We start from the raw sequence: 15,149 nt of genomic DNA, 5'->3' as shown, positions 1-15,149 counted from the left end.
GTGTGTTATGAGAGAGACATTGATCACCTAGAGAAGCAACAAGGTGGAGGTGAAAAACTCAATGTGTACTCAAGTATCATTTTTACTGGTATAAGAAGCCTTTATATTATACAAGTATCATAGCGTAGTCTAGCACAAGGGTATGTTGCATTTGCATTGATGGAGAGACTATGCCACTACACCCATTTTCAAGAACTATACATAGATTTGCCCTTTTAATACTATAGCTATGATGAACATGTATTGGCTCCTAGCCTCTCCATTTATGATTGGCGAATGGATTCGTCATTCTACCCTTCACCTTTATAAGGATGGTTTCGTCATTCTACCCTTCACATTTTAGAGTGGGTAATTTTTCTTTTTCCAAAATTTATCCCCATGGTTTCTCTTCTTCAAGAGAAGGTTCCTTTTTTCACTTATGTGGATTTTCACCCCCTTTTTAGGACCTGCAATCTGAAGCGTTAGCCAATAACAAAAGAGTGCATATGCACTTGCCACAGGATCTCTTTTCTGAGTAAAAACTTCTTGCTGATTATTCAAGGGGATTCATATTTACCACAGCATCATGTTACATAGAAGCCATGGCTGCCAAGAGTCCTGTGTAATTTAATAATGTCCACTGGGTGGCCTTTGCAGTATGAAAAGCTTGGTGCTCACAAACTATCTATATTAACAAGGATCCTAATGCACTTTCCCATTAACGGCATCACAAATGTCCATCAGTAACATCGTGCTTGCACACTGGGCATAGCTTAGAGTGATTTAGAAACCACTCCAATCCACATGCTTCATGGTAAGCATGTGAACAATGTAAGATCATGAGTGAATCCCCATCCTTAAACTTATCCTGACAGATTGTACATAATCTGCAAATACAAGATACCCAATTTGAGCAGAAGTCACTGATAATCTTTATCAAATAGACAAACAAACTGCATACTTACTCATCCAAACTTTTAGACGAGGGAATGTTCTTCATGAACGTGTGCCCAATCAGGGTCTTAAGAATAGCAGAGGAGGCTGTACATTTCACATTCTCCAGTAACACAAGATTCTGCAATTGACAGGTGGAAGAATTACACGTAAATGTCTAAGATTGCCCTGATGGTCAAAGCAAAATATTCAAACATTGCCACGTGTACCTCATAAGACATGTCTTCAATTTCAAAATGTTCATCTTCAGAAGAGCCATCTTCATCCACACTCCCTGTTTCATCTTCCATTGAGTTATCTAAATTTTCGACCTGTATTGACCTGTTTGCGCCACTATTTTCTTCCAAAGAGCTAATCAAGTTTGCAGTCTGTGTTACATCTGAACCACTCAAATTTTCTTGAGAAATGATATTCACAGTCCCAATTGCTCCCCCTGCACTGCTACTATTGTTTTCAGAGAAGCTATCTAAACCTGCAGCCCACAAAGGTCCATTTGCACCACTAGCATTTCCTCCCAGAGAACTAATCAGGTCTGCAGTCTGTGTTGCATTTGAAACACCAAAATTCTCTTGAGAAATTCCATTCACAGTCTCAGTTGCTCCACCTGCAATGGTACCATTGTCTTCAGAGAGACACTTTCTAAGTTTGCAGCTCATGATGATCCATTTGCACCAAAATTATTACCTTCAGAACTGTTATCTAAGTTTCCGGTCCGTGTTACTCCATTTGCACCACTGATATTCTGAGACATGGCTGGAAAAATAAGAAAGAGAAAATTGGATTAAAGGAAAGCCATCCTTAGCATGACGCATACTTTCAATGCTACCAGTAAACGTAGAGATCCTGAGCAAGGCATGTCACTTTTGCATGGGGCAAACCCATCGCAGTGTTCCAGATCTATGTATGTGATTAAAGTGGGCATGGTCATCTCCAACATATCCAGCTCCGCCATATTAGAACCATCTTTGTGCTGAATTATTTTACTAAACAGCAAGTCCACATCCTCACACTCTGTAGTGCTTGGGTTATACATTCCTGATTGACATAATTACCTTTGATTTGCATTATGGGAAAAACTATGTTTGCTATTTTTAGTGTTTTTTGCACTGTGAGCTACTCTAGTGTTGGAGGTGCCATCCTATTAAAAATGAATAAAATGTGGTGATTGTTAACCCCCTATTCCTAGACCCTGCTATCATTGTAATTTATCTCACAATAAATGCACCATAAATTAGCTATGTAAATTCTCACACAAAAACCAATTCTCAGAACTGATGGTACACATCTGAATGCTGAACGCTTGACTGAATCATTGGACTACCAAATACAAGGAACAAGGAGCTTACGCCTGGCTGTGCGTCAACGCATGGGACGGGAGTACAATGTACCACTGCTAAAAAGCTGACAACTACATTATGCTGACACAAACCAATGACAGGGCTACTCTTACACTTTTCTGTCCTGAGTGCTTCATCATTAATACTATTTCTTCTCTCTCTTTCTTCTCTCTCTCCATGCACCTGTGTTTGTGCCTCTCATCATGGTATCTGGCAGCTTCCTCTGCTGGAGCTGCATTGGCATTTCGCATTCCTGCATTACCCATCAGCATGCAATGTATGGAGGCTCCTCTAACTTGTTTGCTGCGACTTGCTAGCCAGTGTCTGCACAAAAGGGGACCTAGCTGTGCACACATGGACAGGAGTACAATGTATCACTGCTATGAAGCTGAGAACTACATTATGCTGACACAAACCAATGACAGGGCTACTCTTACACTTCTCTGTCCCGAGTGCTTCATCGTTAATACTATTGCTTCTCTCTCTTTCTTCTCACTCTCTCCATGCACCTGTGTTTCTGGCTCCCATTATGGTGCCTGGCAGCTTCCTCTGCTGGAGCTGCATTGGCATTTTGCATTCCTGTATTTCCCATCTGCATGCAATGTGTGGAGGCTCCTCTAACTTGTTTGCTGCAACTTGCTAACATGGGACAGGAGTACAATGTACCACTGCTATGAAGCTGAGAACTACATTATGCTGACACAACTGCAGAAGCTGCATTGGCATTTTGCATTCCTGTATTTCCCATCTGCATGCAATGTGTGGAGGCTCCTCTAACTTGTTTGCTGCAACTTGCTAACATGGGACAGGAGTACAATGTACCACTGCTATGAAGCTGAGAACTACATTATGCTGACACAACTGCAGAAGCTACATTGGCATTTTGCATTTCTGTATTTTCCATCTGCATGCAATGTGTGGAGGCTCCTCTAACTTGTTTGCTGCAACTTGCTAGCCAGTGTCTGCACAAAAGGGGACCTGGCTGTGCATCATCACATGCACAGGAGTACAATGTATCACTGCTATGAAGCTGAGAACTACATTATGTTGACACAAACCGATGACAGGGCTACTCTTACACTTATCTGTCCCGAGTGCTTCATCATTAATACTATTGCGTCTCTCTCTTTCTTCTCACTCTCTCCATGCACCTGTGTTTCTGGCTCCCGTCATGGTGTCGGGCAGCTTCCTCTGCTGGAGCTGCATTTGCATTTTGCATTCCTGTATTTCCCATCTGCATGCAATGTGTGGAGGCTCCTCTAACTTGTTTGCTGCGACTTGCTAGCCAGTGTCTTGCACAAAAGGGGACCTGGCTGTGCATCAACACATGGGACTGGAGTACAATGACCACTGCTATGAAGCTGAGAACTACATTATGCTGACACAACTGCTGGAGCTGCATTCGCATTTTGCATTCCTGTATTTCCCATCTGCATGAAATGTGTGGAGGCTCCTCTAACTTGTTTGCTGCAACTTGCTAGCCAGTGTCTGCACAAAAGGGGACCTGGCTGTGCATCAACATATGGGACAGGAGTACAATGTACCACTGCTATGAAGCTGAGAACCACATTATGCTGACACAAACCAATGACAGGGCTACTCTTACACTTTCCTGTCCCGAGTGCTTCATCATTAATACTATTACTTCTCTCTTTCTTCTCACTCTCTCCATGCACCTGTGTTTCTGGCTCCCATCATGGTACCTGGCAGCTTCCTCTGCTGGAGCTGCATTGGCATTTTGCATTCCTGCATTTCCCATCTGCATGCAATGTGTGGAGGCTCCTCTAACTTGTTTGCTGCAACTTGCTAGCCAGTGTCTGCACAAAAGGGGACTTAATATTCCATAGAATTTTGCAAACCAATAGAATAAGTCTTCCAATGCCTCTTAAGCATGAATTCAGAAAGTCATGCATCTACTACTTGGACTTGATCAAACTGGCTCACGACTTGCTGGAAAGTGCATATGCATTGACCAATTGAGTTTTCCAGCATCTTTGTGTGCTTCAAGAAAAGAGTGGCATTGCTGCATGAACAACCTTTCTCCTGTGGTGGCAATGACTCAGATCTGCACAAGTGATGCTTTGTCAGCCACTTTCCCAGTGGTGACGTGTCAGGGTGGGGCTGGCAGTTACTCACCTTTCATGTGGCTCATCCAACATTGACATTTGCAACATGTATTGGTGATCATCCTGTGTTGTGCCTTTTTCCAAGGCATCTTTTTCTTGGTAATCCACACTAGTCATCTTTCTCTACTCAGAGTCACAGGAACCTCAATGCACACACTGCACACCTAAGGGCACCTGTGCCCACACGAGAGAGAGAAAGAAAGAAAGAAAGAAAGATATATTAACGTCTACATAAGGCCAATGTGGCCTATGAGACAAAATCCAGAGTACATCCATGTCTAATGTCACCTCATCAGTAAGGTAAAGATAACATTACAAGTAAGTAGGTGGCCTATGAAACAATACTGAAAATAACTATACGATGGGGCTATACTAGGGTTGAACCATGTGTAGTGTTGTTCCATCGATAGAAAAGAAAAGGACAGGAAAGGAGAACCAGATCTGATTTAGCCATGTACAAAAGTGTGGTGGAGACTATGGGACCAGATCTGATTTAGCCATGTACAAAAGTGTGGTGGAGACTATGGGCTGTAGCTGGTCTCAAGATCTGCACATGATCTCAGCTATGATGCGGTTCCTAGCTGCTTCACTGATATGCCTGGTGGTGAGTCTGCACTATCTCGTGATAATGGCTCTAATCCAACTGTGGTGTGGCCTCCTCGGATGTGGTCCTGGTAGACGGGGTCATCGTGCTCGACAAAGGGAAACGGCTCTATCCAATGTGACTCCACGGTGTGGCCTGTAAGGTGTCTGGCGGGTGGCTCTGTCTCTGCTAGGCTGGTAGTGTCAGTAGGGTCGGCTCTGTAGAAGAAGTCTGTCATTACTCTCTGTGTGTGTCCCTCTGGGTGAGCTAGCCTCCTATTTCGCCATAGTGCAGTTCGGCGCCTCTCGAGCTCCAGGAGGAAGAGACCTAGGCATCTCTGGTCCTCGTACTCCATGACACGACGAATGGGTCCAAATCCATCCCGGAAGAGGCAATGGTACCGTCCTCATATGTCATAGTATATTGTGCATCTGCATATGTAGTGCTCCTCTGTCTTAGGCTCTCGACCACAAAGCTAGCAAGTCCTATCCTCTCCTAGGGTGTTTGTCCATCTGGAGCCTATGTGAGGAGGTGCGAATCTGTTCAATAACAACCCGTACGCTATGGGAGAGATGGGTGTCCATATATGCTGGCCAAATAGTGAAGCCATCATCAGAGAGGCACGAGAAATGACTCCTGTAGAACTGCATCCTTGATCCTAGAGGGAGTGGTGGGTGGATCCATGTCCTTGCCGTCTCAATCCTCAAGATATCAGCTCTAATCACCTGGTTCAACTCTGATCGGCTGAGAGAAAGTGTAGGGCAGTCAAGGCTATAATCCAAAGGTGGAAGACAGTCAATATCCAAACCATGTAGGCTCATCCAAATAGCCATCTGTGAAAACCAACAGTTCTTCTCACCTCATGTTGCTAGTTGTCTAGATGAGGTTAGTGCCAATCTAGAGTATCCATGGCATGGAAGTTCCCATAGTCTGTGCCAAAAGGACACTGCCCTCTCCATGCGTGCTATCCCAACCATCATAATAATCCCTCTCTACTCCAATCTGATCAGTGAGTGGGCTAAGGCACCTATGGTACAAGCTGCAACCCCATACCTCTGCTCCATATAGTAATGTAGGTGTGACTAGGGTGTCAAACAACCAAAGTTTGGTGCGGGGCTCCTGGAACTGTATGTGAGCACATTGACTCTCAAGTGCCCCTAGTGCTGCGTATCCATGTGCCAGACGTGCCTCTGACGCCCCTCTCAACAAAAAACGTGGGCCAAAGAAAGTGACTCCCAAATAGACATATTCTCTCACATGCTCCAGTATATCTCTCCCTACATAGATCTAGTCACCCATGCTACTGAAGTATTGAAAACCATGGTTTTGGTCTCCCAAGGTTCTTGTGCCCTCCCATTTAGTAATCTATAGATTGCATCCCTAACCATTTTCTATGTGAAGAAAGACCACTGTGTAGGCCTACAAGCTTGTGGGGGCTGCATAGGTGGCTGTCCTGGCAGGTCATACAACTGTCTCCCATAGTCAAGCCAAGCATCTAGTGATGTAATCTGTATGGGGGGCTGTCTTTCATGAAACATCTTCCATGCGCTCTTGCTGTCCCGCCCCAAAAATAGCTGATATATCTCTACTTCTACTTTCGTTAGGTAGTCTCGTTTCTTCTTCAACACAAGGCGTTTGAAGAACGCCTTTGCTTAGTGATGTGTTTGAGTGCCTAGCTCCACTTCCCTCTGTAAGCGAGCTCGGGTGACTCTACACTCATCATCATACCAACTATTTTGGGGAGCAATAGATCGTGTGGGTCTACATCGGGGCAAGGTGTGTGGGAATGCATACATGGCTGATCCATGTATGGCCTCTGCTAAATCCCTTGTACATTCTTCCAACGATCTGCTCAAGTCCAATGTATGTAAACTGGTCTGCAGAGAACCACTTTAGATATGTGAGGTGTCTTCTGTAAAGTAGTATTTGGGATGTTTAGGGAGGCATGGTGTTTCATGTTTCATATGTACACAAGAGAGCATGAGTATCAGAATAGCATGATCTGCTGCTATGCCAATTGGCCTCTTAGATATCTTGAAATTCTGGATGACTGGTATCAATGTTGGTGAGCCCATCAGGTAGTCGACGATACTTGCCCCTCCTTTATGATTCCAACATGTCAAATTGTCAGATCTTGGCCATTGTGGCAGACCATTAAAGATGGCTAGTCTATGTGCACTTCCCAAAGTCAATAGGTGTGTCCCATAGGTACTCACTTCTTTATCTTGGGCTCTCCTGCATAGGCCTATTTCATCTTTGTCGATCTCTTTGAACATGGCACTGTCATGCATATAAAAGTCACTCTGTCTATCTCCAGTGCGTGCATTGAAATCTCCTACTAAGTTGAATGTAAATAATGAATTAAGTGGTTTGTTAGATGAATTTAAAGATGTGTTTCCTTTTGATTTATGAAGTGGCCTTCCACTAGATAGGGGTGATATAAATCACCCAATTGACACAAATAAGGATACACACCCTATTTCTAAACCACCTTAAAAGTTAAGTGAAACACAGCAAGAAGTTGAAAGACAAATTAAGGATTACCTTGATAAAGGGTTTATACAACCCAGCAATTCACCTTGGGCTTCGCCAATTTTATTGGTAAAGAAAAAAGATAGTTCTATGCGACTTTGTGTTGATTATAGAGCACTTAATAAAATAACGGTGAAGAATAAATTTCCTAAGCCCAGAATGAAAGATCTTTTTGATCAATTACAAGGGGCAAAATTCTTCACAAAGATAGATTTAAGATCAGGCTATCACCAAGTAAGAATTAAGGCATAAGATGTTCCTAAGACAGCATTTCGTACTAGATACGGGCATTGTGATTTTCTGGTGATGCCTTTTGGCCTCACTAATGCACCAGCTACCTTTATGAAGCTAATGAATAGTGTGTTACGGCCCTATCTAGGACATTTTGTAGTAGCCTTCTTGGATGATATCTTGATCTTTAGTAAATCAAGAGAAGAACATTTGGAACACTTACAACTGGTATTCCAACTGTTAAGAACACATTCCCTTTATGCGAAGAAAACTAAATGTGAATTCTTCGCACAAGAGGTCAAATATTTAGGGCATATTATCTCGAAAGAGGGAATTAAGATGGATCCAGCAAAAGTAAGAGCAATTATTCAATGGCCATCTCCAAGGAACCTGGAAGAGCTGCAGATCTTCCTAGGTTTATCTGGATCTTATCGTAGATTCATTCGAGATTATGCCAAAATAGTTGTTTCAATGACAGACCAACTTAAGGAAAAGGAAAGAGCTTTAATTGGGGAATAGAGCAAAATGAAAGTTTTCAAAAACTTAAGGTAGCTACTGCTACAGCTCTAGTACTATTAATTGTGGATCCCAATAAACCATTTGTGGTTGAAGCCGATGCCAGCGATAAGGCGTTAGGCGCGGTCTTATTACAAGAAGGTCGACCAGTTGCTTTTGAAAGCAAGAAATTAGACCGTGCAAAAAAGAATTATTCTGTTTATGAGAGGGAGCTGTATGCAATAGTACATGCAATGAAGAAATGGAGGCACTATCTGTACAGTGCCAAACTTTTGATCTTGTCGGATCATGAAAGCATTAAGTGGCTTAATGACCAACCAGATCTACAAGGGCGTAAAGCCAGATGGGCTGAACTCCTCCAAGAGTTCAACTATGAGATAAGGTATAGAAAAGGAAAGTATAATATAGTGGCTGATGCACTCAGCAGAATGCCCATCATAAATTAATTGAGTTTTACTCAGTTCACTTCCAATTCGCTTAAATCCTTAAAAGGGAAATGCCAGGTTGATCCAGCATATTCCAACATATGGGAAGCGATAGAAAATGGAGATTCAAATGGAAGGGCCTCCACTGAGGAAGGAATATCTAAGGATGTTCAACAAGGAAATGGAGCATCAGGGGTTGCTCAAACCGGATTCAAGTGGAAGAATTTTACCATTGATAATGGTTATTTACTCTACAAGGGTAGGGTATGTGTCCCGAAAGATAAAGAAATAAGGCACCAGATACTCTTTGAGTGTCATGATACCCCTAGCGTGGGACATCCAAGAGTTAATAAGACTTATAGTCTTATTAAAAGGCAGTTCTATTGGCATGGAATGAATAAGGACGTCCTTGAATATGTGGTCAAATGTAATAAATGCCAAGTTAATAAAGCTGAAAGATTGAAAATGGGAGGACTTCTCCATCCATTAGAGATTCCTTCAGGAAAATGGGAGAGTATCTCCATGGATTTTATTGTTGCATTACCCAGAACACAGAGGGGGCACGACTCTGTGTGGGTGATTGTGGATAGGTTAACCAAAATGGCTAGGTTCATTCCAACTTCAACTGATGTTAAAACACCAGAATTGGCTAGATTGTTCGTACAAAACATATACCGATTGTATGGCCTTCCGGAAAATATAGTTTCTGATCGGGATAGAAAATTTAATAGTCAATTTTGGCGTGCGGTATTTAGGAAGTTTGATACTAAACTTAGCATGAGTACGGCGGCCCGCAAACAGATGGGCAAACTGAAAGGGTTAACCAAATCCTTGAAGATATGCTCAGGGCGTATGTAAGTAAAAGGCAAACTAATTGGGAAGAGTATCTACCGATAGCAGAGTTTGCATATAATAGTGACAAGCACTCTTCCACTGGGTATAGTCCATTTATGTTAATGTATGGGTTTCAGCCCAGAGCTCCTCATGCAGTAGGACTGCATAAGGAAAAGGTTCAGGCAGCCACAGACTTTTTGGAGGATATGAATAGTATGTTAAAATTTGCTCAAGAAAATATTAAGAAAGCTCAAAATTGAGCTAGAGCTTATGCAGATCCTCACTGAAGAGACGTCTCCTTTGAAAAAGGAGAATTGGTCTATCTTAAAGTGCCTGAACAAACTAAAACCATGAAAACAGGACAATGTCCAAAGCTTTCACCCAGGTATTGTGGTCCTTTCACAATGCTTAAAAAGGTGGGAGAACAGGCTTACAAGCTCCAACTACCTGCTGGTAGTAAAATACATCCAGTTTTTCATGTGAGTAAGTTAAGGAAGAAGCTGGGTAATTTGGATAATTTAATCTTAAATAATAACATTGAGGAGCTATTAGATGACCAATCTAATCAACATGAACCAGAAAGAATATTAAATGTTTGTAACAGACGAACAAGGAATACTATTTATCAAGAATGTTTGGTTAAGTGGAAAGATTGTTCAGAAGAAAGCTCAACATGGGAGCGAGTAAGTACCCTAAGAAAAAGGTTTCTCAATTTACAATTAGACCTTCCAAGTATCGTTTTCGAGGACGAAACCAATTCTTAAGGGGAAGGAAATGTTATATTAATAAGGTAAATTACGGGAAACAGGCGCGAGGGACGACCGTCCGGGGGCCTTGGGCGCCCGAACGGGGTTAAGGGGAGCCTAGAATAAACTAGAAGAATAGTAGGACTCACTAAAGGTTGACGGCTGGCAGTCGGATCACGAAGAGAGTTGCCAGCAACTATCTAGGCAAGGCTGGGAGGAGAAATGGGACTCGTGCTATTAATCATCAAAAAATCAACTCTTGGAGAGTTGGGTTTACCTGTTTCCATGTTTTCATTTACCCTGAGCATATCACGGCCTACAAGTCGCCAATGGTCATGGACGATAGAGAGCTCCATTCAAACCAGCTTGCTTATTTGACACATATGATCCCTGTGGATGACCATAATGCAGTGCTCAAGGAGCTAGGATACTATGCACATCAAAGAGGGCATGTGAATTTTACTTCTCACACTTGTTGGAGGAGGGAGTAACTTGTGAAGCCTCTATTTTGGTGGCAAAACTTTGGATACACTCTCGAGACCCTTCAGCCCTTAGCCATGAGAGTCCTTGCTCAAAATTGCTCTTCGGGTACATATGAGAGAAACTTGAGTGCCTATTCCATCATTCACACAATGATTCACAATCGGCTTAGCACACCATAGCTAGAGCAGCTAGTCTATTCCCACACTAACTTACACATGATGAGGGCTATGATGGGCATGGGTAGTCCAAAGCAAATAAACACTTTAAACTTTAAAAGTTATACTTTACAATTTAAAATTTAAACCATAAAATTTAAATTTTATTATTTTAAACTTTGAAGGTTACTTACTTTACAATTTAGACTTCAGCATTTACAATCTTACATGTATTGTATAGGTGAATGTTGATAAATTCAAGTTGATGAGTGACACTCTTCTAAGAGTACATACACGAGAAGATGATCTTTGCAAAGCTCTATTAGAGAGCTTATAGCAGCAAATACTCGTGACACTCACAGTTAGTGCGCTCATGGGCAGGGGGTTCGAGTAAGTGGTAGCATCAGTCAATGTGCTCATGGGCAAGGAGTTCGAGTAAGTGGTAGCATGGGCATGGTCATTTGGCGCCCTCCAACATCCATTGGGGGTGGTTCAAGTGGCTTGCAAACATATGTAAGGCGGGGCTCTAGTAGCGCACATCTCATACCCCATGATGACATCCCCCCCTCTTGCCTACACAGTTGGCACCTAGGGAGCCATCATTTGATAATGATGGTAACCTCATCAGTGAGGATGAGTGTGAGAGTGTCATCATCCGACATCTAGGAGTCATCTTCAAACTCTCTTAATGAGCACTCACATGGTTCTAATGATGATGATAATGATAATAGGGATACTTCATCATAGATTCATAGGTCTCTCTTTTTTGTATCTACTATCATTGTATCCACATGCCACTACGATGCATCATCCATGAACCATGTATGTACTAGACTTTGGTTGTATCACATGTTGCGCGTAGCCCATGCAACCGCAATGGCCACCCTTATGTATTTATCTTATTTTGTAATGAAAGGGCTATTTCCACTTTAAACATGTGTTCTATTATTTAATGATTTATGGTTTGTTTTCAATCATGTTAAAATTTCTTTTTGTACTAATATTATTCACAATGGATGATCTACCATCTAAAATCCTTGACGATTCCTTGAATTTCAGGTGCTAATTTCAGTGTGCGATGCCCTTGACTGATAGCACAAGTCCTAAGTTGGCTGCTAAACCCTAATTTCTACAAAAATTTAGGGTTAACAGCAGAATTCTCACTCTTGTCCACCAAATTTACTGGAGAAATGAAGAGATCTTCTAAGAGAAGGTGAGAGAACTTTGAAAACTATTGCTGCCAACCTAGAACAGCCATTGGATGCTCTTGCATGTTGCCAGGAGGCCATTTAATGCTGTCACCAACCCCTGCTGCTGTTGCATGCACCTAAGAGGGTTGAAATTGTTGTCACCTACTCCCAGATGGCCTTCTCCTACTATAGGCTGTCCCACAAGGTCCTCCAATGACTGCCAATCGGACCAACAACACCTCCTTCCTCTCTCTTGCAAGCAAAATAGACTAAATGGCTCAAACCAACCCAAAAAAACGTTTTTCTCTGTTGCATGGGTATTTGTAACAAGTGCCAGCCTTGTAAACCCATTTTTCAGCATTGAATTTGTCCATCCATAAACAAATTGGCTGGGCCATTTGCAATTGGGAGTGGTCTCCAACCTCTATTGACCCATAGACTAGCATTAATTAATTAACTAATGCCCAGCCCCTAGCGTCACCACTGACACTTAATGGCCAAACAATTGTCCTAGGGTCAAAACTGACATAACTAACAACCAAAACCCACTTTGCATAACTTATCACAACTTTTGCCTTTGACATCTACTGCATCCTCGGGGTCATCGGCTTGTTATCATAAAATAATTGCCATGTGTAACACATGCTTAACAACCTTGCATATTTGATCATTAACCTAATCAAATGTCAATAGCAACATAAAAGCATCTTAAAATTTTCACATCCCCGAGATAGCCTAGCCACCTACATTTACTTACATTTACTTGTAGTTACTGGCTGCACACCTGTACACTACAAGTGGTGGCTGCCTATTACTCACTTTATTCTTTATTCTTTCTATAACAATAGAATAATGGAAGACAAGTCGCACATTGTGACTATTGGAGTTCCCACATACCGTCTTGCTCTCTCTTGCTTGAACCTCTATAGCTCTTGCATCCTCTCGCTTCCGCTTGTACTTCCACTCTTCCTCCACCTCTCAGATAAACTAGATCGGACCAATTAACTAAGATAGGTATATGATAGGCATATACTCCTTGCAACATAGTGTGCAGTCATGTCAGGCATTGAGATTAGGCCAACAAGCCAAGCGGTTCATCCACTATTACTAGTGGTCCGTGGATCATTAGCACTAGCTCCTTCTATTCCTCCTCCTCTACAAGTAACCAGTTAAGATAGCAAGGGATGCTCAAACATATACCTTAATTGTGCTATAATATAAGAAGTAGATTATTCTGAATATACGGCCATGTACTATATGCAAATAAGCATGGGAGAAACTCGCTTCCCTCTATTAGGTACATAATGAGGTATATTTTGCTTGCTTATGTAAGCGATTGGAGTTTGATCATAGGACTAAGTGTGACTTCATTGATGCATATATCACTCGCATCAAATATATCAATGAATAACATGCTGATATTGATGCCATTATTCTTGATACATCACTTGTGTCCACTAAATTGGCTAGTTTGCAAGAGCTATATCAAAGCTTTATGACTAACTCTTCGTTTACTCACAAGAGATAATGTTGGCATAGACTTTTGATGAGTTTGTCTCTTTGTTATTGCAAGAACAACAATCTCAGCTTAATCACTCAAGCATGGTCATAGACAAACAAGCATTTACAGCTAGCCATAAAGGTAAAGGGAAAACATGGCATCATTTAAATTCTAAGGGAAAAGGCAAGGCAGTCCCCCTCTTCTGACTCTCATAACAACAAGCAAGGATGAGAATAAAAAGAGTAAGCAATGTATCAAAGGGGCATCTTATTGAGGAATGCATGAAGCATATGGCAAGCAAAAAAAGAAAGTAATCAATTATGACTATGGTTGAAAATTTAGCAAATGTGATGCAGCAATGCACATGGTCCACTTGGACATATCTTCATTTTATGCACTTGTTGTGTAATGCTTTTATGATCCCTCTTCACATGCACAATGTTTATCCATGGCAAAAGCCAAGGATACATGGTACTTTGATGGTGGTGCTTATAAGCACATCAACTCTTTTAGTGAGCTATTTGTCTCACTTTAGGATGCACCAAAGGGAAGGGGAGTCATCTGTGTGGACAAGGCTTCCTATGTGATCGGGGAGATTCTAATTGTTGTGATGGATATCATTGTGCTTAGAGACATATTGCTTTTGCTTAGCATTTTTAAAAAAACTTGCTTTCAGTTTTAGCCATTGCATATGTTGCATTTGTTGTTAAATTTCACATGGACAAATGCAATGTGCATGACTGTAGGAATGGGAAAGACCTTGTGGTCATAGTCATGTTATGCAATGGTCTCTATCAACTTGACATGCATGAGAGGAGAGTATCAAAGCATGCATTAGCCACGGATTGTAAGGTCATTAATGACCCTCGGTTGTGGCATGGCAATTTGCTTCATCTTAGAATGAAAGATATGGTGCTAGATCTCCCTCCATTGAAAGCAATAATAAATTATGTACGTTGTTGAGATACCGAAGTCATTAAGTTTATTCTATTGCATTACTTTCTATTTTGGTTTCCACTTACATCCCTAAAAAGACTTTAGTTGTATCATTTATTAGTGTTGGGATGCCACTAGTTGGGGTACCACCCTAGACAACAGTAACTCATGTGTCTATAAATAGGGCATGGGCATTCATCCAACTCCACACTCCACATTTACTCTCATTCATTCTTCATCATTCCCCCATTATGTGGGCCATCTCATGGGCTATGCATTGATGCCCTTTGATTTATGGTCCGGGCTCCTTAGGCATTTAAATTACCATTAAATGCACTTGTTGCCCCTAGGATTAGGGTTTCCTATGACAATTAAGCAGTTAGGGTTTTATTTTATAATAAAAAGACACTTTGTGTCTCATTAGTACATACATGTGGCATTATTCATTGTGATTGCCTTTGGCGTTGTATTCTCTCTCACTCACTATTACATCACCTGTCTTTTTGTGATTGAGTGATTGAGCATCCATTAATTTGTTCTTTATCTTTCAATTAATCATGTAATTACTTCACACCTAGGCCAACGATGTATCAAAGCCACTTTTCTTCATTGCCATCTCCA

General features: G+C 41.6%; 1 protein-coding gene across 2 annotated transcripts in view; it reads right to left on the bottom strand.

The window, feature by feature from the left end:
- Positions 1–270: 270 nt before the first annotated feature.
- LOC148010529 (uncharacterized) overlaps positions 271–15,149 on the bottom strand; it is a 90,126-nt gene continuing 75,247 nt past the window's right edge. Inside the window, exons 2-5 of one of the 2 annotated variants that reach the window (XM_087672040.1) lie at positions 1,618–1,686; positions 1,143–1,537; positions 945–1,054; positions 271–866 (exon numbers count right to left, since the gene is read on the bottom strand). In XM_087672040.1, the coding sequence (XP_087528166.1) occupies positions 707–866; positions 945–1,054; positions 1,143–1,537; positions 1,618–1,684 (732 nt within the window). In that variant the 5' untranslated portion in view covers positions 1,685–1,686 and the 3' untranslated portion in view covers positions 271–706. The remainder of the gene's footprint in view (positions 867–944; positions 1,055–1,142; positions 1,538–1,617; positions 1,687–15,149) is intronic. The other variant, XM_087672038.1, reaches the window with a different exon arrangement.

Source organism: Lygodium microphyllum, chromosome 29 (genome assembly GCF_053477565.2).
Source record: "Lygodium microphyllum isolate KBCC chromosome 29, Lygodium_microphyllum_v1.1.10, whole genome shotgun sequence".
NCBI classification, from domain to species: Eukaryota; Viridiplantae; Streptophyta; class Polypodiopsida; order Schizaeales; family Lygodiaceae; genus Lygodium; species Lygodium microphyllum.
This window is presented reverse-complemented; position numbering and strand designations above follow the sequence as displayed.